At 38.6% G+C, this 26,429-nt stretch overlaps 1 protein-coding gene, 1 long non-coding RNA gene and 1 other non-coding gene across 8 annotated transcripts in view; all 3 read right to left on the bottom strand.

Moving 5' to 3' along the window:
* Positions 1 to 1,992: 1,992 nt before the first annotated feature.
* Positions 1,993 to 9,339, bottom strand: LOC117795267. Its single transcript, XR_004619182.1, has 5 exons — positions 8,944 to 9,339; positions 6,070 to 6,187; positions 5,518 to 5,623; positions 4,052 to 4,169; positions 1,993 to 2,311 (listed from the first exon to the last, which is right to left on the bottom strand). It is a non-coding gene; the product is annotated as an uncharacterized LOC117795267 (long non-coding RNA).
* On the bottom strand, positions 7,406 to 7,508 carry LOC117795351. The gene has a single exon (XR_004619320.1). It is a non-coding gene; the product is annotated as a U6 spliceosomal RNA (small nuclear RNA).
* Positions 9,340 to 15,948: 6,609 nt separating the features above from the next.
* LOC100473713 (zinc finger protein 780B) overlaps positions 15,949 to 26,429 on the bottom strand; it is a 24,099-nt gene continuing 13,618 nt past the window's right edge. For all 6 annotated transcript variants that reach the window (XM_034638549.1, XM_019804311.2, XM_019804307.2 and 3 more), the window contains one exon: positions 15,949 to 20,292. In XM_034638549.1, the coding sequence (XP_034494440.1) occupies positions 17,432 to 20,292 (2,861 nt within the window). In that variant the 3' untranslated portion in view covers positions 15,949 to 17,431. The remainder of the gene's footprint in view (positions 20,293 to 26,429) is intronic.

Below are 26,429 nucleotides of genomic sequence, written 5' to 3'. Positions count from 1 at the left end.
CCCGGGCAGGCAACTGAAGGATTTCTTGTGAGGAAAACAAGCAGCACGAGAGAAAAGAGGAGAATGGGTTGTTCAGACAACTTAAGCCCTCATCTTTCACACTCAGTAGCAGCTAATACCTAAAACTGATGAATTAACAAAAGCATAGACTTTAGAAATATGGAAGTGAATTTCAAAACAAACAAGGACAGGAAGTAGTTGACTCTTGGAAGTAGACAGAGAAATACGGGTGAGGGTCCCATGGGAATGCTTTTATTTTGACAGTGTTGAATGGAAGGACCTTGTTTCTGACCTTAGGGAAAAAGCATTCAATTTTTTATTAAGTGTAAGTTAGCTGTTCATTTTCATACATAACCCTTATAAAACTGGGAAAAGTTTTGTTTTACTTGTAGCTTATCGAGGGTCATCATGAATGGTATTGAGTTTTGTCAAATACATAAAAAGCAACTATTGACACGATCTTTTGGTTTCTTTCTTTCTTAAGATGGTGAATTACTTTGATTAATTTTAGAATGTCATACCAGCCTTCCATTCCTAGGTTAGGTCCCACCTGGTCATGATGTATTATCCTTATATATGTTGCTGAATTCAGTTTGCTAATTGTGGGTTTGTGGGGTTTTTTGTTTTTGTTTTTGCTTTTTGGACATTTTTGTGTGTATACTTTTTTTTTTTAAAGATCTTATTTATTTATTTGACAGAGATAGAGACAGCCAGTGAGAGAGGGAACACAAGCAGGGGGAGTGGGAGAGGGAGAAGCAGGCTCCCAGTGGAGGAGCCTGATGTGGGGCTGGATCCCACAATGCCGGGATCACGCCCTGAGCCGAAGGCAGACGCTTAACGACTGAGCCACCCAGGCGCCCCTTGTGTGTATACTTATTACTGATCTTGGTGTACGATTTTTTCCCCTCATGATATCTTTCTCAGGTTTTAGTATCAGTGTTAAGTTGAGATGGAAATGTTCCTTCTTTCTCTATTTTCTGAAAGAGAGATTTGTTTCGTATTATTCCTTTCTTAAATCTTGGGTCCAGTTGACAATACAGCCATCTGAACCTTGAGTTTTCTTTGTGGGAAAGAGTTATAGTTTCAAGGATGATATACGTCCCCAATTTGAATTTTTATGTTACAGCAGAGAAATGAAAATGAAATTTGAAAGAGAAAAGTTTCATTTTTAGAGAACATAAAATACTTAGGAATAAATTTAACAAAACACATACCTGAAAATTACACAATTTTTCTGGGAGAAGCTAGAGAATACCTAACTAGATGGAAAGATGTGCCGTAATCATGGCTGAGAAGACTAAAAATTGCTTAGAAGTCCATTTTCCTCAAATTGAGCTATACACTCAATGGAAGTGACTTAAAATCCCAACAGGCACTTCTGCAGATATTGTTCAGTTGATTGTAAACATGTGGAAATGCAAAGGACTTAGAATATTTTAGGGTATTTTAAAAGAAGAACAAAACTGGGGAATTTACACTACCTGAACTCAAGCTTTACTATGAAGCTAAAATCAAGGCAATGTGGTGTTGGTATAATGATAAATTGTTAATTGGAACAAAATAGAGGATCGAGAAATAGACCTATACTCATACAGTCATTTGATTGTCCTAAAAAAATCCAAGGCAGTTAAGGCAGGAAAGGACAGTTCTTTCAAAAAAAAAAAAAAATGGTGCTGAAACAATGGATAAACTTGGGAAAATTAACCTCAACCTATATCTAACACCATACCCCCAAATTAAATCATGGTGGATCAGAGATATAAAAAACCATGAAGTTTCTAGAATAAAATATGGTAGAATATCATCATGACTTTCAAATAAGCAAAAAGCCCTAACCTTAAAAAAAAAAGATAAATTGAGCTTAAATAAAACTAAAAGTTTCTCATCAAAAGATACTATTAGGACGATGAAAATGAAGTTATGGACTGACATGAAATATTTATAATACGTATATCGAAAAAGGGCTTCTCTCTTAGCATCTCTAAAGAACTCCTATAACTTAATAGGATGAAAATCAAAAACAAAAAATGGGGAAAGATGTGAACAGACGCTTCACAAAAGATAGACAAATGGCCAAAAAACAAACAAGCCCAAAACCAAGTCCACAGCATGACTGTTTTAACCATATTACTTTGGGTAAGGTATGGTGATGCAGATCAAGAGAAAGTGGAGAATTTTACAATTTATTATACTCACAGTTCCCAGGGGAGAATACAGCATGCCATGTGGTGTTGCTCCGGGGAAGTGCCAGGGTCATACGGAAGGCCACAGGAGAGAAGAGAACTGTGGGCAAGCACCTGTATTGCTGTTTCTGTGCGAAGGAACGAAGGAGGCAAGGTAAGCAGGCTTAGGACAGCTACTTTGAATAATTTCAGCAGGCTCTGGGGAAGAGGGGCTGTCCCTGGTTGTCTGGTACCTGGTCCTGGGGCAATTAGGGCAGGTGTATAGTGTCCTGGAGTGTGAGTGCCCAATGAGAGAGGTAGTTAGGGTGTGCACTTAACCAGCAGCTCAAGAAGGGCAACTGATTGGCCTCTAGCCAGGGTATAAAAACATTGGAGATCATACATTTGTAAAAGCGGTATTATGAGTACTCAAATCACCAAGAAAAACACAAAGCAATCACAATATGAAGTACAACATATCTACTAGAATGGTTAAAATGTGAAAGACAGACAATGTCAAACGTTAACAAGGCTGTGGAGAAACTGCAACTGTCATGTATTGCTTATGAGAGTATAAGCTGGCACAACTAGTATGAAAAGCAATTTGGCATTTCTTGTAAAATTAAACATAAATCTACACTATGATCTAGTAATTTCACCCCTGGGTATTTGTACAAGAGAACAAGAAATATATACCTAAAGGAAACTTGTTCAGGAATGTTTACAGCAATTTTACAGATAAGCACTACTCAATGTAAAAAGACCACTCCCCACCCCGTCCTTGAAGCCACAAGCAACCACTAATCTACTTTCATCTCTGGAGTTCCCTATTCTGGAATTTCATCTGAACGTCATCATATAATGTGCAGTCTTTTGTGACTGGGTTATATTTTTTTTCACTTGGCAGAATGTTTTTCAAGGTTCATCCCAGTTATAGTGTATATCACTACTTCATTCCTTTTTATGGCTGCATGATAGCCCATTGTGTGGCTATGCCACTGTATTTGTTTGCAAGGGCTGCTGTGACAAAGTACCACAGAGTGGTGGCTTCAACAACAGAAATGTACTTTCTCATAGTCGTACAGGCTCAGTGTCCAGCATGAATTGTCAGGAGGGTTGTTTCTTCTCCCTGCATCTTCACGTGGTCTTCCTTCTGTATGGGCAAGTCTGTGTCCTAATCTCTTTTTATAAAGACACTAGTCATTGTGTCAGGACCCACCTTCATGACCTCACCAAACCTTAATTACCTCTTTCAAGACCCAATCTCCAAATACCACCACCTTCTGAGGTGCTAGGTGCTAGGACTTCAATATATGAATTTTGGGGAGAAAAATTCATCCCACAATGGCCACATTTTGTTTATCCACCTTTTGATGGACATTAAGTTATTTTCCCATTTTGGCTATTGTGGATAATGCTGTTATAAAAATCCATTTACAAATTTTATTATCTTTTTTTTTTTTTGACAATGCAAACTCTAGTTTGATTGGTCTGTCTCGTTCACAGGTAAGCCTCCTGCTCAGAGAACCAAAGGGCCAGCTAATGGTGAGGGAAGGCAGTGTCTCCAGGCTTCCAGAGTCATGGGTCTGCAGGGCTCCCCCTGCCCAATACAGTTCTCTGCCCTTGCACCTAGGAGTAAAGAAAGGAAGAGGCTCTTTGGGTGGTTGAGTGGGAGGCAGCTATGGGGAAATTTTAGTGCAGATCCCAGGGTCTGTTCTTCACAGCAGGAGGTAGTAATCACATAAAGTTATTACAAACTTATAATAAATGAGAGAATTATATATTATCTCACTTGTTTGGGTTTTTTTCCTTAAATTTTTTTTTCCAAAAAAAAAAAAAAAAAAAAAAAAGCAGGAAAGAAAAATACAGAAGGCAAATGAGCCAGATACCTGGGTTCAGATCAGAAGGGACCAGGGAGATGAGAACCAAGCTGTTACTGCCGGAACAGTAACACTGTGGCTAGCCCCAGGGCTCTCTCCAGGCATCTTTGGAGAAAGGCAAGAAGCCCTAGAAGGAGAGACAAAGGTGAGAAGATGGCTGTCCCCAGACCAGCGGCAGTATCAGTCCTCTGGTGGCTACCCTGGGCAGTCAACTGAGTTAAAAATATTTGAGGTTCCCATGTTGGGGGTCAGACAAAGGGAGAAAGTGGAAAGGGATGGCACAGAGGGCTGTGAGTTCCATCAGAGTCCTTCCCTGGGACCATGGGGATCCATGTAGGCAAAGGGAATCTGGACTCTTCCCTGTTTGTCAGCTAATTGGCTTCTTCAGGAAGCCTTCCAGCTGGTCCCTGATACCTACAAACTTGCCCACCATGTCCCGTTCTTGATGGCCAACACATTGGGGAACAGCTGACATCTCATACTCATAATGTGTGGTCATTAATACCCACCCTGGTCATTACCACCTTTCCATGCTGTTTGGCCACCATCTTCTCTAGCCTTGGCCCCAGAGAAAAAACTGCAGGGGCCACACCACTGTGCATGGAAATCCACAAGCACTGGTGTCTCACTATTGACAACTCAGTCTTGAAAGTCAGGTCCACTCCGGATGTTAAGGGTTAGTGTAGAGACTCTGGTGGTGTATATTGATCAGGCTGGACCAGGTGTTCCTGTCAGGCCGCTAGGACTGTACTGTGGGGTCTGCAGAGCCCTGGAGGTAAGGGGTGCTCACCTCTTCAGGAGAAATTTCTGAGCCATCTTCCTACAGTGTGAGTGGAGAGTTGCACAGGTTGGCCCTCCCCACCCATCAAAGGTACTCCACTATTTACAATTTTTTGTGTGGATATGGTTTATATTTCTCTTGGGTATATACCCAGAAGTGGAATTACTAGGTTATGATATGGGCACACTATGTTTAATCATTTAAGGAACTGCTAGCCTGTTATCCCAAGTAACTGCACCATTTTACACTCCCACCAGCAGTGTACCAGAATCCCAGTTTCTCTATATCTTCACCAACATTATCTTTTTTTTTTTTTATTCTAGTCACCCTAATGGGTATGAAATGGTAGCTCAGTGTGATTTTGATTTGCATTTCCCTGCTGGCTAATGATGTTGACCATCTTTTCATGTGCTTGCTGACCATTTGTATATTGTCCTTGGTGTAATGGTCATTTCGAATCTTTGCCAATTTTTAAACTGGGTTATTTATATTTTGATTTTTGAATTATAAGCATTTTTTCTATATTCTAGATACAAATTCTTTATCAGATATATGATTTGCAAATATTTTCTCCCATTCTGTAAGTTGTCCTTCACTTGTTTCCAAGTTTTGGGGATTATGAATAGAGCTTCTATGAACATTACTGTACAGGTTTTGGTGTGAACATAAGTTTTCATTTCTCTAGGGTAAATACCTTGGAGTGGAATTTCTAAGTCATACGGAGTACATTTAACCCTATAAGAAACTGCCAAGAAGGGACTTCTGGAATGGTGCAGTAAGGATCTCAGTAAATCTTCCCCCTTCACAGATTTAAAAAAAAAAAAAAAAAGCAAAAAAAGTTACCTTTTATTTTTTTTAAAAGATTTTTTTAAATTATTTATTTATTTGACAGAGATAGAGACAGCCAGCGAGAGAGGGAACACAAGCAGGGGGAGTGGGAGAGGAAGAAGCAGGCTCATAGCGGAGGAGCCTGATGTGGGGCTCGATCCCATAACGCCGGGATCACGCCCTGAGCCGAAGGCAGACGCTTAACCGCTGTGCCACCCAGGTGCCCCAAAAGTTACCATTTTAGAACACTATAAATTAACTGAACTTATATGACAAACTAAAAGGCATTTATTGAAGAAACACTACTGAACTTCAAAAAGAACAGTGGTATGTGCTACCTTGGGTCACTCATTCCTTCTGAACCAACACTAAAAACTGCAGAAACTGTGAAGTCTGGCAGCCATCAGAGGGGACTCACCTGATTTGAAACTCTGGAAAAGGTCTATCCTCAGGGCATTTGAAAACAATAGCAAGAGGTGTCACTCTCTGAAGGTCAGCATCACATCTGCCTAGGACTGTGAAACCGGCTGGGAGAACTGGAAAATAAGACAGCGACAGGGGACTTTGAAAAGTTCTGACAGGGACACCTGGATGGTGGAGTAGGGGTTGGGCCACCAACCTTTGGTTTCATCTCAGGGTTGTGAGATCAAGCCCTGATGCCAGGCTGCATCCTGGATTGGTTGTTTGTGTTTTTGTTTTATCTCAAGATATTTTCTAATTTCCCTTGTGATTTCTTCTTTAATTCATTAGTGAAGAGTGTATTGATTAATTTCCACATATTTGTTGATTTTCCGGTTTTCCTTATGCTACTGAATTCTAGTTTCAATCTTTTAAATTTTATTTATACTTGTTCTGTGGCTTAACATATGGTCTATCCTGAAGAATATTCCATGTGCATTTGACAAAAATGTATTCTATTGTTGGGTGGAGTGTTCTGTATATCTGTCAGGCCTAACTGGTCTACAGTATTGGTCAAGTCCTCTATTTTGTTATTGATCGTCTGTCTTGTTGTTCTATATATTCTTGAAAGTAGGGTACTGAAGTCTCTCCCTTCAATTCTGTTAATATTTGCTTCATGTATTTCAGAGCTCTGATGTTTGCCACACCTATGTTTGTAATTGATGTATCTTCTTGGTATATTGACCTCATTATCGTTATATTATATAATGTCCTTCTTTGTCTCTTGAGACAGTTTTTAATTTAGTCTATTTTGTGTATTAGCATAGCCATTCCTGCTCTATCTTGGTAATTATTTGCAATATCTTTCCCAATCATTTCATTTTCAACCTATGTGTCTTAGATCTAAAGTGAGTCTCTTGTAGACAGCATATAGTTGGATTCTGTTTTGTTTTATATCCCTTCTGCCAATCTATGTCTTTTGGTTGGGAAGTTTGATCCCTTTAAATTTAAAGCAATTACTGATAATGACTTACTTTTGCTATCTTGTTGTTTACTATATCTTATAACTTTATTAGTCTTTCATTTTCTCCATATTGCCTTCTTTTGTATTTGATTTTTTTATAGTGACACATTTTTATTCTCTTCTCATTCACTATATATTTTTTCAAGTTTTTATTTAAATTCCAGTTAACATACATTATAATATTAGTTTCAAGTGTAGAATTTAGTGATTCATCACTTACATACAATACCTCATGCTCATCACAAGTGCCCTATTAACCCATCACCCATTTAATCCAGCCCCCCCCCCGACCTTCCCTCCAGTAACCCTCAGTTTGTCCTCTATAGTTAAAAAAAATACGGAATGCTTCATGAATTTGTGTGTCATCCTTGCACAGGGGCCATGCTAATCTTCTCTGTATTTTTCCAATTTTAGAATATGTGCTGCCAAAGCAAGCATTCATTCACTATTTTTACATTTATTTTCTTAACAGATTCTCTAAAGCATACCATATATATCTTTTTTTAAAGATTTTTATTTATCTGAAAAAGAAAGAGAGCAAGAGAGCAAGCACGAGTTGGGGTGGGCAGCAGAGGCAGAAAGCGAAGCAGACTCCCTGCTGAGCAGGAAGCCTGATTCAGGGCTTGATCCCAGGACCCTGAGATCATGACCTGAGCTGAAGGCAGACACTTAACCGACTGAGCCACCCAGGTGCCCTGCATACCATATACATCTTAATGTAGAATTGACTTCAGAGTTATAGCAACTTAATTCTATTGACTTATATAAATGTTATTCCTTTATAGTTCCATTCCATCCTCCCACTTTCTGTGCTTTTATTGTTATACATATCTATGTATGCTACAAATCCTGAGATCAAAACACACCTCAAAGTCTGACCTTAAAAACTAGCCCTTTCAGAATTAAATTGGATCAGACTACTGAGCAATTTATGCCTCCAAGAAATTGTTGGAAACAGCAGAGCAATCAGCAGGAAATCAGTGGAGCCTAATGAGCTGGAAATAATACTGAATGAGGCAGATTGCTTCACAGAGAGATCAGGGGAAAAGACAGAGACTCCTGTCATCCCAGGTGACTGAGAACACACCGAAGCACAACACTAAATGCTTCACACCACAAAGGCAAATGGACTTCACTAAAATAGCCATCACTAAACAAAATAGCCTTCACTAAAACAAATAAGCAAAAAACAACAAAAGCAAGTTTGGGGGTGGGAAGAAGGATTGGTATTCAGAATTGCTACAATATGGTACCTAGTATATCCAGTTTTCAGCAAGAAAAAGGGACAAGAACAAAGGAAGATACGAAGACAATGTTTCATCAAGTAGAGAATATCAATACAGAGACAGAAATAATAAAAAGAACCAAATGGCAATTCTGGAGTTGAAGAATGCCATAACTAACGTTAAAAAAAAAATCACAAGAGCTAACCAGTAGATCTGAATTGGTAGAAAAATCAGAAAACTTGAAGATAGATAGATATTATACAATCTGAAAAACAGAGAAAATAGAATGAAGTAAAATGGACAGAGACTCAGCTGAATTTGGGACATCTTTAGATGCAACAACATACATTTAATGAGAAAACCATACATTTAATGAGAGAAAAAAGAAAGGAGGAAAATATTTAAAGAAATAATGGCTAAAACCATCCCCAATTAAAAAAAATTATTTATTTATGAGACAGAGGGAAAGAGAGGAGGGACAAGCAGACTCTGCACTGAGTATGCAGCCCAACATAGGGGCTTGATCTCAGGACTCTGAGATCATGACCCGAACCAAAACCAAGAGTTGGACACTTAACCAACTGGGCCACTCAGGCACCCCAAATCATCCCCAATTTTTTGACAAGCATTGATCTATACATACCAGAAGCTCAAGAAACTCCCAGGAGGATGCGAGCAGACACCCACAGATACATCATGGTAAAAATGCTGAAAGTCAAAGACAAGGAGAATATCTTGAAAGCAGCAAGAGGAAATCAATGTTATCACTCACAGGGGTACCCCAATAAGATTAAGAGCATGCTTCTCATCAGAAACAATGGAGGACATAAGGCAGTGGGATAACATATTCAAATTGCCCAAAAGGAAAAACCCTACCAACCAATCTTATAACCAGCAAAATTGTCTTTCAAAAATGATGGTAGGGGCAACTGGGTGGCTCAGTTGGTTAAGCATCTGACTCTTGATTTTGGCTCAGGTCATAATCTTGGGGTTGTGAGATCGAGCCCTGTGTTGGGCTCTATGCTGGGTGTGGAGTCTGCTTAAGATTTTCTCCCCCTCTGTCTCTCCTTCTGCCCCTCCCCTAACCCCCTCCCTCTCAAAAAAATGATGGCAAAATAGATATTCCCAGGAAATAAAAACAGAAAATTCATTCCTACCTGGCTTACCTTAAAAGAAATACTGAAGAATATTCTTCAAGTTGAAACAAAGTAATTTTGGACAGAAATTCAAAACCAAATAAAACAAAGAGTAGCAAAAGTAATTATTACACAATATAGCTTCATACTTCTTCCTAGGAGATTTAAAAAGTTGTATGGAAAAATCTTTATGTAATTGTACCATTGGCCTTAAATATATAGAAACTAGCTCATTCCCCAGGTGTGTATGATGAAATAGCTATCCTATGGTTTTGGTTATTATTTTTAATCAAGAGGAGTTATTTGCTTTAACATTGCCCTCAGCCTTGAATTTTCCCATACTGTCAAATTTAATCAGTTCCTTTGGAGAGAACTTCAGAGTTCTTTTCTTACAGACTGCTACACCCTCTGGGCAAAAATCTCTGAACCACTCTTCTGGGCATTGTGCTTGGTGGTATCCTCTATTCTCATCCTGCCTCTGTTGGTGTGGAATCTGTCCTAAATGTGAGCTGAGGACAATCAGGGTCCCAGTATTCTGGGCTCACTCTGCCTAAGTAGAGTATCCCATCTATGTAGGGTAGGGGCTGGTGGAGGAAGTCCCAAACTACTCAACTCATCATTTGGCCTCTTCAACTGAGTTGGTAAGGATGAGAAACACTTGCAGCCTCCCCCTCCCTTTGAGATATGGTAACCCTTGACTGAAAGCTGGAGGGAGAGGGAACTCCATCTTCTTGGTCACACCTACCTACAGTGAAGCTTCTATGAAGGGGAGCTGCAGAGTGGAGGAGAGAACAGGTCATATTTTAAATGCCAAACTCTCACTGCTCTTTCCAAGTTTCAGTAAAAAATTTTTGATAAATATTTCACTTGCTGTATGCCCTTAGGATATGTTTCAGACTTTAAATATTTAGTTGTTGTGAGATTTTAAATATTTATTTTCCAGCTTTACTTCTTTTACTTGGGAATGGGTCTACAGAGATGATCTGGAAGTGGAACATAAGATCTTAGATCTTTTCTTATCTAAGACCTATAAACTTCAGACTTATTCTTGGCATACAGATGGCCTACAATAAAAAACCAATGCCAAAACCAAAACCAAAAACCAAAACCTAAAAATAAACAAATAACCTCCAAAACAAAACAACAAATCCTGGGAAAGGGAAAGAATCTGATTTCCAGAGTTACCACATTTATTAGAGTCCAATGGTCAGTTTAAACAACAATATCAAAATCAAAAGGCATACAAAGAAATAGGAAAGTGTGAAGCATTCAAAGAAAATACAAATTAATCAACAGAAACTGTCCCTGAAAAAGAACTAATGGCAGATATACTAGACAAAGACTTTAAAACAAGTGCCTTAAAGATGCTCAAAGAACTAAAGGAAAATGTGGAGAAAGTCAAGAAAATAATGTGTGAACAAAATGGAAATATCAATAAAGAGATGGAAATCTAAAAAAGACAAAAGAAATTCTGGAGCCTAAAAGTACTGAGATGAAAAATTCACTAGAGTGATCCAAAGGCAGACTTGAGCAAGCAGAAGAAAGCCTCAGGGAACTTGAATATAGAACAATGAAAAGCATTGGGTATGAGGAACAGAAAGAAAAAATATTAAGGAAAAGCAAACAGCCTAAAGGACCTCTGGGATACACCATCAAGGGAGTCCAAGAAGGAGAAAAGGGAGGGAGGGAAGGCAGGAGAAATTTGAAGAAATTATTTGAAGAAATAATGTTGAAAACACCCCAAATTTGATTAAAGACATAAACATACACATCCAAGAAACACAACAAACTCCATATAAAATGAAGTCAAAGAGATTCATACTTGTGTCAACTATACTTCAATTTAAAAAATAATTGATAAAAAGAGATCCACAAGACACATTACAAACTTTCAAAAGACAGTCTTGAAAGTGACGAGAGAAGTGAATCATTACATACAAGGGATACTCGACAAGACTATCAGATTTCTCAGCAGAAATTTTGGAGGCTAGAAGACAGTGGGTCAATATATGCAAAATGCCAAAGAGAACAATCCTTATCCAGCAAAACTGCCCTTCAAAATTAAGAGAAATTAAGACATTCCCAGATCAACAAAAGTCAAAGGAGTTGGTGCTCACAAACCCAGCCTGCAAGAAATGTTCAAGGGAGTCTTGCAAGGTGACATGAAGCATACATGAGCAATTAGCAAACTAGTAAACAATGGTTTGTAATTGTATTTTTTGTTTTTTATGTGATTTAAAAGCTTAATGCATTTAAAGAAAAAACAATTCGTGTAAAAGCTAGCATAGTCATAAGTGCTGACATTAAGTTTTTTGTTAATAGATAGTATAAGTACCTGACATTAATCTTTTGGTCACTGAGGCATCCATTTCAAAAGACATCCATCTTGAATAGACATATTGCCGGCTGTTTGACACAACTACTAGCAAAACAACCAAAAAAGGAATTAGGCCACCCTTACTCATGAAGCTCCTTCCTTCAGAAAGCCCTGGGTAATCTAGATAATTGACCACTTACGTAACCTTGCTTCTCCCTTCCGGTACCTTAATTCCCACTCAGGATTTTAATTAGCCAATAAGGAGTGAAACTGTGAAACCCCAGACACCCCACCCTCAGTTCCTAATAAAGGCAGAGCCCCAGGTCTGCACACTCTCTCCCTATACCTGCAACCTGTGTGGCCCTTGGATGTGCCATGTATCTTCTGGGACTTTAATAATGCCTGTTCTTCGAAGTTCTCTGATGGTCATTGCTGAGGTATATCTTGAAATCATAAGAACCACTGGGGCTGGTCCAGCCACAACTTTGGTCCCAGTGGAGGAAATGTCTGTGAGGGCTTGCTACAAGGACTATGGGCTTGAGCAAGTGCCTCAGGCCTTCCTTTTTTCCCCCTGAGAGAGAGAGAGCGAGCGAGAGAGAGCAGGGAGGGGCAGAGGGAGAGAGAGAATCTTAAGCAGGCTCTATGCCTAGTGCAGAGCCTGATCCAGGGCTCGATCTCAGATCTCACAACCCTGAGATCATGACCTGAGCCGAAATCAAGAGTTGGACACCCAACCGACTGAGCCACCCAGGTGCCCTGTGCCTCAGGCATTCTTAGCCAAAACCATCATTATCAATAGGCTGGGAATAACTGGACATCTAATATTACTGTAACTTTTGTTTGTTACTCTAAATCTTATTTTCTATATTAAGAAACAAATCAGTCTCTTTTAGAGACTAATACATTTTAAAAGATTATTAGCTCATGTTTTGGGGCACAAAATGTATGAAGACATAATTATGTGACATTAACAACCAAAAGAGGTGGATACAGAGCTGTAAAGGTGCAGTTTTTGTATCTTATTGAAATTAAGCTGGTATAAATTCAAATTAGGATGTTAAATATAATCCCCATGGTAACTACAGAGAAAATATACACAAAGGAAAATGAGAAAAAAAAATTTAAACATTCCCGTGCCAACACAAACAAACAAAAAAACCTAAACACAAAAGACAGTAATGCAGGAAGTGAGGAATAACAACAACAAATCCATAAAGCATATAGAAAGCAAATAACACAATGATAGAAGTAAGACCCTCCTTATCAGTAGTTACTTTAAGTGTAAATGGATTAAACTCTTCCAATCAAAAGACAGTAATTGGCAGGATGGATAAAAATACATAATCCATCTATATAAGATCGAAAGGCACAAACAGGTTGAAAGTATCAGAAAAAAATATTCCATGCAAAAAGTACCAAAAGAGAGCAAGTGTGACTATACTAATATCAGACAAAATAGACTTTAAACCAAAAGGCCTGGAAGAGCCAAAGTCATCCTGATAAAGAAGAACAAGGCCAGAGACATACCATTTCCCCATTTCAAACTATATTACAAAGCTCTAGTAATCAAAGCAGTATGGTATCACCATAAAACCAGACACATAGATCAATGGGACAGAATTAAGAGCCCAGAAATAAACCTATACATTCATGGTCAATTAATATTTGATAAGAGAGCGAAGAATACTCCACAAAGACAGTCTCTTCAATAAATGGTGCGGGGAAGCTGGATATTCACATGCAAAAGAATGAAACTATACTCCTCTCTTATACTACTCACAACAATTAGCGCAAAATGGAAGAAAGACTTAAATAAATGTAAGACATGAAAACATAAAACTCCCAGAAGAAAACATAGGCAAAAAGTTCTGGCAATGGTTTTTTTTGCATATGACACATAGAGCACAAGGAACAAAAGAAAAAATTAATAAATGGGACTATATCAAACTAAAAACTTTGGCACAGTTAAATAAACGAGATAAAAAAAAAAAAAGAAAAGGCAACCTATGGAGGGAGAAAACATTTGCAAGCCACATACTGGATAAGAGGTTGTTAGGAACTCATACGACTCCATAGCAAAACAAACAAACCAACAAACCCCAGATAATCTAATTTAAAAATGCGTGAAGAACCTGAAGACATTTTCCCACAGATACTCAAATGGCCAACAGGTACAAGAAAAGGTGCTCAATATCACTAGTTATCAGGGAAATGCATATTGAAACCACAGTGAGATATCACCTCACACTTATATTAGAATGGCTGTAATAAAAAAGACAAGAAATAAGAGCTGGTAAGGATGTAGAGAAAAGGGTACCCTTGTACACAATTGGTGGGAATATAAATTAGTGTAGCTAGTATGGAAAACAGTATGGAGATTCTTCAAAAAATTAAAAATAGCACTACCATATAATCCAGCAATCCCACTTTTGTGTAGACATCCAAAAAATAAAAAAAATGAAATCACTATCTTAAAGAGGCATCAGCACCCTCATGTGCATTGCAGCATTATTTACAACAGCCAAGAAATGGAAGTAATTGAAGCATCCATCAACAGATGAAAGAATAAGGAAAATGTGGTATGTATTTTATATTGGAATATTTATATGGAATATTATATATTACATGCAATATTATTCAGCCATAAAAAATCAGATGAAAGGCTAGTATCCAAAATCTATAAAGAAGTTATCAAACTCAGGGGTGCCTGGGTGGTTCGGCTGGTTAAGCACCTGCCTTCAGCTCAGGTCATGATCCCAGGGTCCTGGGATTGAGCCCAGCATTGGGCTCCCTGTTAAGTGGGCAGCCTGCTTCTCCCTCTGCCTCTCCCCCTGCCTCTTCCCCTGCTTGTGCTTGGCACTCAATCTCTCTGTCAAATAAATAAATTAAATATTAACAATAAACAAAAAAGAAGTCAAACTCAACACCCAAAAAGCAAAAAGCCAGTCAAGAAATGGGCAGAAGACACGAACAGACAATTCTCCAAAGAAGACATACAAATGGCCAACAGACACATGAAAAAATGCTCAACATCACTCAGCATCAAAGAAATTACAAATTAATCCTCATTCTTACTGTCCTGATCCCTTATATTAGCTTAAGGTTTATTCTGTTTGGTTTTATAGCTTCTTGACCAGAAGGCCCTAAGGTTTATCAATTTCTCCTGTGCCAGACACAATAAAGGTGCTCGGGACAAAATGCTGAGCAACAAAAGAAGGTTCTGGTCAAAACAATTTTGGTTTCTTGTATACACTGAAGGATAATTATTTTGTACAGAGTTTAGCTTCAGCCACATTCCACAAGTTCAATCATGTTTGCATTTTAATGCAATTCATTCCTGAAGTCTATTTTTTAATTTTTTGATTCAAGATTTAAATACACATGATTATAAATTTTCAAAGAGGTGACAGTCTCTCTACAGAGCTTTACAGTGGAGATCTGGTATCACCTTATCCAAATGATCAAACTTAGTTTTACTAACAAAGCAATGACCTGTCCTTAAATGCTTTCTAACCTGTTGTAATACGATATACATACATAACCTACAAAGTATTCTCCCCTTAAAACATGTAATCTGAACCCAATGAAGCCTCTAGACCCAATTTCTTTTGTGTGTGTGTGTTTTAAGATTTTATTTATTTATTTGACGCAGACAGAGCACAAGCAGGGGGAGCAGCAGGCAGAGGGAGAGGGAGAAGCAGGCTCCCTGCTGATCAAGGAGCCTGATGTGGGGCTCGATCCCAGGACCCTGAGATCATGGCCTGAGCCAAAGGCAGACGCTTAACCGACTGAGCTACCCAGGTGCCCCCTCCCCCCAATCTCCTTTGTACAGAAAATACAAACAAGGGAGCTAAATGACACTATAGAAACAAAAAATCTAAACAAATGGCAGACAATTTTCCTGGACTTCTCAAAAAGTCAACATTATTTAAGAATTTTTGAAAAAGGATGGGGTGCCTGGGTGGCTCAGTCGTTAAGCATCTGCCTTCGGTTCAGGGCGTGATCCCAGTGTTCTTTTTTTTTTTTTTTTAAAGATTTTATTTATTTATTTGACAGAGAGAGACAGCCCAGCGAGAGAGGGAACACAAGCAGGGGGAGTGGAAGAGGAAGAAGCAGGCTCCCAGTGGAAGACCCTGATGTGGGGCTCGATCCCAGAACTCCAGGATCATGCCCTGAGCCGAAGGCAGACGCTTAACGACTGAGCCACCCAGGCGCCCCAATAAATAAAATCTTAAAAAAAAAAAAAGAATTTTTGAAAAAGGAGAAATGTTCTAGATCCGTGGCTCTCCATAGTGCATACCAAAATCCCCTGGAGAGCTAAGAAAAAACACAGAGGTCCAGTGGTCCTGGACATTTGTATTTTTACTAAGATCCACAGATGATTCTGATATCCAAGAAAATTTGAGTCACTGTTGTAGACTAAAAAAAGAATAAAGAGCGCTAACAACCAAATACAGTATGGAATCTGGAATGCATTCTACTTAGAAGATGAACCCCTGTAAATGGCATCTTAGAGGCCAATGAAGAAAATGATAAGATAGATATTGTGGAATTACAGAGAATTTCCTTAAGGGTAATTATGGTACTATGGCTGTATGAGATTTTCTTTATGTTTGGGAGATACATACTGATGTAATAAGGGGGAAAGTATCATGATGTCTAAAACATATTCTCATGGTGCAACACAAAATATACAGAAAAATTAATGTCAAATTGTTAACAACTTTGAATCTACGTAGGGGTATATGGTGTTTATTCTTCCAACTTTTTCATATGTGCAATTTTCATGATAAAGTTGAAAAATTTATAAATGGATAGCTTTTATTTTTCTTTCACCAATATTTATCTTCACTTCCGGACAGAGAAATAAATTATACATTTTCTTCCTGTTGACATTTTTATAGACAAATCACTTAAAAACCTCTCCCTGATTCTTCAACACCTGGTTTTTCAACATCTCTTCACTCCCTAAATCCATAGGGTTTCTTTCCAAAATTAACTTTTTGATGTAACTTAAGGAATGAACTCTTAATGAAAATCCTCTCGTAGTCTTTACTTTCCACGAAATTTTATACAGAACTTATTTAAAATTTAATAATGAAGGAATGGATGAGATTTTTCTAAATTATTCACAATAATACAGTTTTCCTGTCATCAACAATAATGCTAATGAAACATAAAAGCTATTCTTTATGAGCACAAGCATGTGCCAAATACTCTTGTAAGGATAACACATTTATTCCCATAATTGCTCTAGTATATACTCACTATATACTATATATACTATATATAGTATATAGTATATATATATATAGTATATATATATATACTATATACTAGTATATATTGTTGCCATTTACAAATGATGCACAAAATGGATAGGCACCTAATGTCACACAGGTTGTGAAGTGGCAATGGTGATAAAGCACCTGCCTCAGGTAGTTGTTAGCTTACATTTGTTCCAACAACAGTTTTCCTCCAGCTTGAATTTGAAGGCTTTTCTAAGTGTATGAAATTAACATACCTAGGAAAATATCCTTCACGATTAGTAAATTGTGAACATGAAGGCTACCCTACATTTCTTTACATTCAAAGACTTTCTCACCAAAATGTCCTCTCAACACTAAGGTGTTTGCTTTAACTATAATTCTTTCCATGTTACTCAGACCCAAAGTTTCTCACCAGTAGGAATACTGTGCTGTTGAGCAAATCTCAGTCCATGATGAAAGGTCTTCCCACATGTTTTTATATTCATAGGATTTCTTGCCACTATGAACTCTCTGATGTTGAGTAAGTTGTTCATATCCAGTGAAGGTTTTCCCACATTTGTTATATTCATAGGACTTCTGACGATTATGAATTTTCTGATGTCGAGTAAGCTGACCATTCACAGTAAAGGCTTTCCCACATTCTTTACATTCATAGGGCTTCAGACCTGTATGAATTCTTTGATGGGCAATAAAAACTGACCTAAGTCTAAAAGCCTTCCCACATTCCTTACATTCATAAGGTTTCTCACCAGTATGAATCCTCTCATGTTGAATAAGGTTTGAGCTACAACTAAAGGTCTTTCCACATTTTTTACATTCATAGGGTTTCGTACCTGTATGAATTCTCTGATGGGCAGTAAAGACTGAACTAAGTCTAAAAGTTTTCCCACATTCCTTACATTCATAAGGTTTCTCACCAGTATGAATTCTCTGATGTACAGTAAGTTCATAATTATTGCTAAAGGCCTTTTCACATTCCTTACATTCATAGGGCTTCTCACCAGTATGAATTTTAACATGTTGAATAAGGTTTGAGCTACGACTAAAGGCCTTCCCACACTCCTTACATTGATATGGTTTCTCACCAGTATGAATCCTCTGATGTACTCTAAGTTCACTACCACAAGTAAAGCATTTCCCACATTCCTTACATTCATAGGGGTTCTCACCAGTATGAATTCTGTAATGTCCAAGAAATTGGTAATGATGTCGAAAGGCCTTCCCACATTCCTTACATTCAAAGGGTTTCTCACCAGTGTGAATTCTCTGATGTACTCTGAGGTCTGTACCACGACTAAAGCTCTTTCCACATTCCTTACATTCATAGGGTTTCACACCTGTATGAATTCGCTGATGCTCAGTAAGTTGGTACTGATGTCTGAAGGCTGTCCCACATTCCTTACATTCAAAGTGTTTCTCACCAGTATGGGTTTTCTGATGTCGAGAAAGCTGTAGATGAAGTCTAAAAGCCTTTCCACATTCTTTACATCCATAGGGTTTCTCACCAGTGTGAATACTCTGATGTTGAACGAGATTCGAGCCACGACTAAAGGCCTTGCCACATTCCTTACATTTAAATGGTTTCTCACCAGTATGAATGTTCTGATGTCGAGTAAGCTGTGTCAGAAGAGTAAAGGCCTTCCCACATTCTTTACATTCAAAGGGTTTCTCCCCAGTATGCATTCTATGATGTTCGGTAAGTCGGTAATGATACCTAAAGGCCTTCCCGCATTCCTTACATTCAAAGGGCTTCTCACTAGAATGAATTTTCTGATGCTGAGTAAGATTTGAACCACGATTAAAGCCTTTACCACACTCTTTACATTCATATGGCTTCACGCCAGCATGAATACTCTGATGTTGAATAAGGTTTGAGACACGATTAAAGGACTTCCCACATTCGTTACATTCAAATGGCTTCTCACCTGTATGAATATTTTCATGGCGATTAAGCTGAGTGAGAAGACTAAAGGCTTTTCCACATTTCTTACATTCAAAAGGCTTCTCACCAGTATGAAATTTCTGATGTCGAATAAGCTGTATATGGAGTCTAAAGGCCTTTCCACATTCCTTACATTCAAAAGGTTTCTTTCCAGTATGAACACTCCGATGCTGAATAAGGTTTGAACCACGACGAAACAATTTCCCACATTCCTTACATTCATAGGGTTTCACACCTGTATGAATTCGCTGATGCTCAAAAAGTTGGTACTGATATTGGAAGGCTGTCCCACATTCCTTACATTCAAAGGGTTTCTCACCAGTATGGGTTTTCTGATGTCGAGCAAGCTGTAGGTGAAGTCTAAAAGCCTTTCCACATTCCTTACACCCATATGGTTTCTCACCAGTATGAATGCTCTGATGTTGAATAAGATTCGAGCCACGACTGAAGGCCTTGCCACATTGCTTACATTTAAATGGTTTCTCACCAGTATGAATGTTCTGATGTCGTGCAAGCTCTATTAGAAGACTAAAGGCCTTCCCACATTCTTTACATTCAAAAGGTTTCTCACCAGTATGAATTCGACAATGTTCAATAAGTTGGTAATGATATTTGAAGGCCTTCCCACATTCCTTACATTCAAAGGGTTTCTCACTAGAATGAATTTTCTGATGTTGAACAAGATTTGAACCACGATTAAAACCTTTCCCACACTCTTTACATCCATATGGTTTTGCACCCGTATGGATACTCTGATGTTGAACAAGGTTTGAGCTACGATTAAAGGACTTCCCACATTCCTTACACTCAAATGGTCTCTCACCTGTATGAATATTCTCATGGCGATTAAGCTGGGTGGGAAGAGTAAAAGCTTTCCCGCATTCCTTACATTTAAAGGGTTTCTCACCAGTATGAAGTTTCTGATGTCGAGTAAGTTGAACAAGAAGTCTAAAGGCCTTCCCACATTCCTTACATTCATAGGGCTTCTCTCCAGTATGAATACTCTGATGCTGAATAAGATTTGAACCACGACTAAAGTACTTCCCACATTCCTTACATTCATATGGCTTATCTGTAGTGTAAATAAGAGAAGTACCATGAGTAGAAGTATGCATTTTTTCATAGCTTATTATCTTTTGACCAATACACCCCTCTTGATGTCCCTGTTGTCCCCTAAATCTATTTCTGCATTTTGAGTCATTTCTAAAATTGGAGGCCTTGAGGCCAAGAGTTTTACTTATTTGGTTTATACTCTGTTTAGGCAAATTTATTTCATGAATATAATTTTCTGGAGATAATTTCTCGGCTCCATAACTTGACTCCAAATCTGAAAGAAAAGGAGAAAGCAAACACATTTTATCTTCCTGTACACACAATACAAAATCTATTAAAGAATATATAACTCTAAAAATATATATACATATAGAAAAAAATTTGAATATATATTGAAATAGATATAATACACTTATAGATAATTTGAAAAAGGGTAAGAAGAGCTCCAAAAAAAAGGAAAATTTATGTTAGATGGTGATGCTCATAATAGGGGAAGAGATTAACTTTGTGAAATTTAGGTGTTAATCAAAATCCTTTTTGATTAAAAGCTTCCAAAAGGAAGCTTTTATAAATACTGATATTCAAGCAACTCAGTGCACAGAAACAGAATTTTTAGGAATAAGTCCTAAGATGCTGTATTTTTAACATCTCTATCAGATAATTCTGATGCAGATCAAAGTTCAAAGATCCATACTTAAAACTGTTTTGAATGGTTTGTCTTTACTCTTATAATAAAATCCAAAACCCTTACTATGGATAACAAGACCACCTCTGAAGCCACTGTCATCCTTTGGACCCTATCTCTACCACACTGCCTTCTTTTAGCACTTCAAACATGATATAACATTTCTTCAATATCTTCATGCTTTGTTCAGACTATTTCATCACACAAGAATGCTGTGGCCTGAGCTGCTCGTAGGAGACAACACTCTCATTTTTAAGTTCCAAAAGAAATGTCTTCCTCAGAACAGCTATACCTGCTGGGCCCGTCTAATTATATCCCTCTCCTTTATTCTCTATTAAAGAGTCCCATTCCTTGCCTTCACAATTCTGTTTTAATTATATGTTCATTCATTCATTAGCTCATTTCTCATTCTGTGTATTTTCTTATTCCTAAATATGCCTAAGGAGTAGACACAATCCTGATAGCATTCACCACTGAATAATAAGCCCATAGCACACAATAGGTGTTAAGTAATTGGAAAAGTACTCATAAAAGAAGTAAGGCTGAGAATAAAGGTATATAATGCAAAAATGAGCCACTGGGGAAGGCTTATCATAGAAACCACTCATTCAAAACTACTAAAATTGATAAACAGAACCATTCTCATATTACTTATTTCAAATGGGAACAAATGCACATCAGAGCCCAACTGGTCATGTATATGTCATAATGGGAAAAACTACAGAAAACAAGTAGAAACTTGAAGCTTGAACCTATATCACAATGTTAAAGAAAATCAACAGATGCCAACACTGAGATGACATGTTTGAATTACCTAACAAAGCCTTTAAAACCATAATTATGCAAATGTTCCAAAAAGCAGTCATAAATACTCTTGAAACAAATGGAAAAACAGAAAGTCTCAACAAAAATATAGAGGATGGGAGTGCCTGGGTGGCACAGTGGTTAAGCGTCTGCCTTCGGCTCAGGGCGTGATCCTGGGGTTATGGGATCGAGCCCCACATCAGGCTCCTCTGCTATGAGCCTGCTTCTTCCTCTCCCACTCCCCCTGCTGTGTTCCCTCTCTCGCTGTCTCTATCTCTGTCAAATAAATAAATAAAATCTTAAAAAAATATATAGAGGATGTAGGAAGAGTTCTGCAAAGATGGTGGGGCAGAAGGATCCTGGGCTCCCACAGACACACCAAGATAACAGCCACATCAGTGTAAGTATGAGAATGATCTAAGGATGGCAGAACAGACTTTCCACAGGTAATCACAGAGAGGAGACCACATCAAAAAGGGTAGAAGGGGCGGAGATGCAGTTGGCAACCAAACCCCCAGTAAGAATAACCACAAACAGGAGGGACACCACAAACACAAAGAAGCAAGAGGATCAGATTCCACACCAGGCACCCCAAGTATGGGGGATGCACACTGGGAAGATGAGTCCCATTACATTTGGTTTTGGAAACCAGTGGGGCTTCACTTCACAAGTTTTTACACTCAGTGCAGCTTAACTCTGAGTACTTTAAAAATCAGCAGACTTAGTTCTGGGAGAGCCAGAGGGTGATAGGAAACTTGAGTCCCTATCCTTAAAGAGCCAGCAAAACAAACAACTTGCTGAGATACAGCATAAAAGCAGCAGTTTTTGAAAAGTGCCTCGGGTATACGTGAAGAATATTTATTTACTAATCTCAAAATGTGTGCTGGAGGGACAGGGATCTTCAGGAAACTTCCCCAAGAACAAAAGACCTGGTGGAAACCATTCCCTGCCCACTACCAACCACTGCCTAGATAGCTGGAAGCATTAGGGAACCAGCGCAAACACACACCACCTACCTTGCTAGCGCTGCATGCCCCACCTTCATTCTCCTGAGAATCTGCCCCATCCAACCCACCCCACTCCGAAGGGGCTCCAGCCCCAACACACCCTGCAAGCAGCCCCAGTCAGGACCAGTGCCACTCCAAAGGGACTCTTGCTTTGTGGAGTGGGGAAGGATAATCACATACACCAGTGTGCCCACAGCTCCAGCAACCAAACCTTACAGCTAGCAGTACAGAGAGTACCCTGCTGATCAGTGTGACTTCAGCCCTGGCAGATGGCCTAGGAACAGGCAGTTTGATTGCCAGCCCTGCCTACCAGTGAACAAGGGGATTTGCCTCCTCTCAGAGGACAAGGCAGGGAGAGTGCCTCACAAGTTGGTGCAACTACAGCCCCAGCAGACAAGCTGAGAGCAGGCTTCTAGTCTGACTGCTGACACCACCGAAATGCAAGTCCCCAGTGGCCCCCAACAAATCCCTTAACAGCACAGAGACCAAACCTTGCCCAGAACAGGCAAAGTGAGCCATTGCAGTCAATGGACTGAAGGCAAAAGAGGCTCTGCCACAACAACAGAGCACAGGCAACCCACACAAGGAGACACCCCGGAAGCGTCTGGTTCTGGTGAACAACAGACACTTCACCCCACAGCACCACAGGACCTTCATCAGGTCACTACTTTCAATATCAAGAGCTGTAACTGCTTTCTTAATACACAGAAACAAACACAGAGTTATATAAAACGAGAAGACAGAGGAAAATGTCCCAAACGAAAGTGCAGGACAAAATCACAGCAAAAGGGCTAAATGAAACAGAGATAAGCAATGTACCTGCTAAAGAACTCAAAGTAATAGTCATAAAGATTCTCACTGGACTTGAGAAAACAGTGGATGATCTTAGTGAAACCTTTGAAAACAAACAGTAAATATTTAAAAGAACCAATCAGAGATGAAGAACTCAACGACAAATAAAAAATACACCAGAGGGAATCGATAGCAGATTAGAGGAAGCAGAAGAATGGATCAGCGACCTTGAAAGTAGGGTAATAAAAAGCAATCATGTTGAACAGCAAAAATAAAAATAATAATAAAAAATGAGAATAGATTAAGAAAACCCAGTAACATCAAGTATAATAACGTTTGAATTATAGGGATCCCAAAAGAAGAGAAAGAAAAGGGGGCAGAACATTTATTTGAAGAAATAATAACTGAGGGACGCCTGGGTGGCTCAGTTGGTTAAGCATCTCCTTTGACTCAGGTCATGATAACAGGGTCCTGGACTTAAGCCCTGCATCAGGCTCTTTGCTCAGCGGGGAGCCTGCTTCTCCTTCTCCCTCTGTCTGCCACTCTGCCTACTTGTGCTGTCTGTCAAATAAATAAATAAAATCTTAAAAAAAAAAAAAAAGAAGAAGAAGGAAAGAATAGCTGAAAACTTCCCTATCTGGAGAAGGAAACAGACATCTAGCTCCAGGAAGCACAGAGAGCCCCCAATAAAATTAACCCAACAAGGTCCACACCAAGATATGGTAATTAAAATGGCAAAAAGTAATAGTAGAGAATTTTAAAAACAGCAAGAGGAAAGAAAAGTTACATACAAGAGACACTCCATAAGGCTATTCTGTTGATTTTTCAGCAGAAACATGACAGGCCAGAATGGAGCGGCATGATACGTTCAAAGTATTGGAAGGAAAACTTGCAACCAAGAATACTCTACCCAGCAAGGTTATCATTCAGAATAGGAGAGATTGTCTCTCATACAAACAGAGGTTAAAGGAGTTCATCACCACTTAAACCAGCCTTATAGGAAACGTTAAAGGGAATTCTTTGAATGGAAAGGAAAGGCCATAATCAGGAGTAAGAAAATTATGACAGAAAATTGCAAACACATAATAAAAGTAGTAGATTAATCACTTATAAAACCAATATGGAGCTTAAAGCACAAAAGTAAAAATCAATTTTATCTATAAAAAAAATCAGCTAAGGGATTCACAAAATAAAACGATGTAAAGTATGATATCATATACATAAAGTGGAATGGGGGAGTAAAAATTTAGTTTTTTTAGAATGGATTCAAATTTTAGCAACCACGACCTTAATATAAACTGCTAGATATATAAGATGTTATATATGAACCTAACAGTAACCACAAATCAAAAACCTGTAATAGATACACAAAAAAAATAAAGAGAAAGAAATTCAAGCATAACACTAAAGAAAGCCATCAAACCACAAGGGAAGAAGCAAGAGAAGAAAGGAACAGGGAACTACAAAAACAGCCATAAAGGGGCGCCTGGGTAGCGCAGTCGTTAAGCGTCTGCCTTCGGCTCAGGGCGTGATCCCAGCGTTATGGGATCGAGCCCCACATCAGGCTCCTCCGCTGTGAGCCTGCTTCTTCCTCTCCCACTCCCCTGCTGTGTTCCCTCTCTCGCTGGCTGTCTCTCTGTCACATAAATAAATAAAATCTTAAAAAAAAAAAAACAGCCATAAAACAAGTAACAAGATGGCAACAGGTACATATCTATCAATAATTACTTTAAATGTAAATGGCCTAAATGCTCCCATCAGAAGACTATGATGACTGAATGGATAAAAAAGCAAGACCCATCTATATGCTGCCTACAAGAAACTCACATCAGGCATAAAGACACATGCAGACTGAAAGTGAAGGGATGGAAAAACATCTACCATGCAAACAGAAGCGAAAAGAAAGTTGTGGTAGCAACACTTACATTGGACAAAGTATACTTTAACATAAAGATCGTAACAAGAAACAAAGAATGACATTATATAATGATAAAGGGAAGAATTCAACAACAGGATATAACAACTGTAAATATTTATGCACCCAACATGGGAGCATCTAAATACATAAAGCCACTATTAACAGACTTAAAGGAGAAACTGACAGTAATAAAATAATAGTAGGGGACTTTAACACCCTATTTATATCAACGGATAGATCACTGAGGCAGAAAATCAACAAGGAAACAGTGGCTTTGAATGACACATTGGACCAGACGGGCCTAAAAGATATATTCGGAACATTCCATCCAAAAACAGCAGAATACATTTTCTTTTCAAGTGCACACGGAACACTCTACAGACAGATCACATGTTAGGCTACACAATAAGTCTCAATACAAAAAAAACTGAAATCATATCATGCATCTTTTCTGACTGCAATGGTATGAGACTGGAAATCAAGTGCAAGAAAAAATCCGGGAAGAACATAAACACACAGAGGCTAAGTAAATGCTACCAAACAATGAATGGGTCAACCAAGAAATCAAAGAGGAAATAAAAAATACACGGAGAGAAATGAAAATGAAACACAACGGGCCAAAATCTTTGGGATGCAGCAAAAGCTGTTCTAAGAGGCAAGATTATAGCAATACAGGCCTACCTCAAGAAATAAGAAAAATCTCAAATAAACAACCTAACCTTAAACCTAAAGGAGCTAGAAAAAGAAGAACCAACAAAACCCAAAGCAAGTAGAAAGAAGGAAATAATAAAGATTAAAACAGAAATAAATGAAATGGAAACTAAAAAACAATAGGACAGATCAATGAAACCAGGAGCTGGTTCTTTGAAACAAAACTGATAAGACTTTTGCCAGACTCGTCCAGGAAAAAAAGAGACAGGGATCCAATAATAAAAATCAGAAATAAAGGAGGAGACGTAATACCCAACACTACAGAAGTATAAAGGATTATAAAAGAATACTATGGGGGCGCCTGGGTGGCACAGCTGTTAAGCGTCTGCCTTCGGCTCAGGGCGTGATCCCGGCGTTATGGGATCGAGCCCCACATCAGGCTCTTCTGCTGTGAGCCTGCTTCTTCCTCTCCCACTCCCCCTGCTTGTGTTCCCCCTCTCGCTGGCTGTCTCTATCTCTGTTGAATAAATAAATAAAATCTTTAAAAAAAATTT

The sequence above is a fragment of the Ailuropoda melanoleuca genome, chromosome 12, assembly GCF_002007445.2.
Source record: "Ailuropoda melanoleuca isolate Jingjing chromosome 12, ASM200744v2, whole genome shotgun sequence".
Classification (NCBI taxonomy): Eukaryota; Metazoa; Chordata; class Mammalia; order Carnivora; family Ursidae; genus Ailuropoda; species Ailuropoda melanoleuca.
Note: the sequence above shows the minus strand (reverse complement) of the source record. Positions and strands in the feature narration are given on the sequence as shown.